This window comes from Elephantulus edwardii, unplaced genomic scaffold, assembly GCF_000299155.1.
Source record: "Elephantulus edwardii isolate Elephantulus edwardi_28Jun2011 unplaced genomic scaffold, EleEdw1.0 scaffold00384, whole genome shotgun sequence".
Lineage (NCBI taxonomy): Eukaryota > Metazoa > Chordata > Mammalia > Macroscelidea > Macroscelididae > Elephantulus > Elephantulus edwardii.
This window is the reverse complement of record NW_006400134.1, coordinates 587085-588792: the sequence shown is the minus strand read 5'-3', so window position 1 is coordinate 588792 and position 1708 is coordinate 587085. Positions and strand designations below refer to the sequence as shown.

The 1708-nt window shown below is 38.9% G+C and overlaps 1 protein-coding gene across 3 annotated transcripts in view; it reads left to right on the top strand.

Annotated features, from left to right (window-relative positions):
* PRPF3 (pre-mRNA processing factor 3) overlaps positions 1–1199 on the top strand; it is a 30685-nt gene extending 29486 nt beyond the window's left edge. The window contains exon 16 of one of the 3 annotated variants that reach the window (XM_006902214.1): positions 811–1199. In XM_006902214.1, the coding sequence (XP_006902276.1) occupies positions 811–957 (147 nt within the window). In that variant the 3' untranslated portion in view covers positions 958–1199. The remainder of the gene's footprint in view (positions 1–810) is intronic. The other 2 variants (XM_006902215.1, XM_006902216.1) reach the window with 2 other exon arrangements.
* The last annotated feature ends 509 nt before the right edge of the window (positions 1200–1708 follow it).

Below are 1708 nucleotides of genomic sequence, written 5' to 3'. Positions count from 1 at the left end.
TTCTTCTCAGAGTCAACCATAGTTTGTTATGATCTACACAATCAAATGCCTTTGCATAGTCAATGAAACACAGATAGACATTCCTCTCATATTCCTCCCAAATAACCAAGTTCTGTTTCACCCTCCATATTGGGGTCTGCTCCCTCAAAACCTTTTGCCTCCCCTCAGAAACTCCTAAGGTAGCATTTTAGGACTGCCATTGCTATTGATGCCTTTGGTCACAATGCTAGTCACTCAGGACCACATGTTCTCTCTGGGTAATTTTTAGATCCCTTTCACTCTTACTTCCACATTGTTCTTTATCCCTGGCTCTCATAGCCCTTTGCTTGGATATAGATTCTCATTAAATCTTTTTTTTTAATTTATTATTAATTTCAATGAAAATTTTCAGAGACTTTGGATTTCCATTCATTTCCATTCGTACATTGTTGCACTTTTCTCCCATCCCAAAAATTTTCATTAAATCTTAAGGAGGATTTGAGGTTGTTTTGTTTTTATTTCAGCTTCTGGCTCTCTAGTGAATTTCTCTTTAAAGGCTCAAATCTAGTCCTTGAGACCTGGTAGAAGACAAGGTCATCCCATCACCTTGTTCCTATGTTCAAGCACCAGAGCACAAAACTTACTGATGGCATATGAATTAATGAAAATGCATGTAAATAAATTTTACAGGAGTAGAGATTAGAATTGTTTTGACTATAAAATTACAGTTGATTTGGCTTATTGCTATGCATTTGTTCCTAGATCTTTTAAAAATAATCTTTATCTGATTTAAATGAGAAATTATAGTATGTTTATTTGTCTATTTCTCAGGGTACAGCCAAAGACCGGAGCTTTGGGGATATGAAGTTCAAACAGTGCCCTACAGAGAACATGGCTCGGGAGCATTTCAAAAAACATGGGGCTGAACACTACTGGGACCTTGCACTGAGTGAATCTGTTTTGGAGTCCACAGACTAAGACTACTGCAAAGCCCTTGCCTCTCCCCATTTGACTTTGTCCTTTCAGTCCTCTTCCTCATTCCACTTCCCTCTCATTCCCACTGTGTGTTTGATTTCAAGAACTTTGCCAAGCAGACATTGGGAGAAAGGGAGAAGACCTTGCTCCCTTCCCTAGTCAGCCTGGTGCTTCCTCTTACTCCCCTTATGTGCATATGATTAAAGAGTTATTTTTAAAGTTGGTATGATATTTTTCATGCATTCACAGATACTGGGGTTTGGGTCTTCAAGTCCTCTTTTTTGTCACTAGACCTAGCAGTGGCTATAGAGAAAAAGATTTTGTCATTCGCGTGTGTGTGTGGATAGATAGATAGATGGAATGATATGTTTTCTTGAGGTTTATTGAAAATTTCTGATGTCATCCTGCAACAAGAATGATAACTGGTTTTATTGGAGTAGAATAAAGCATGAAGAACTGTTTACCAAGTAAAGGAATGATGGAAAAAGAGACGTTCATCTTTGCTCTAGTCACGAAGTAGGTGGATTATCTGATTTTAATTGTCTTTCCCAGAAATCAATTCCTCAAATGACTGTAGCTAAAACAATATATGTTCTGGGGAGCTCTCGTGGCCTAGTGGTAAGGAGCTGCAACTACAATCCCAGAGGCGCACGGTTCAAATCCACCAGGTGCTCTGCCGGGGAAGGAGGGACAATCTCCTCCTGTACCAGTCAGATCTGATTTGACACTACACTCACACAAAAATAATAAAAAA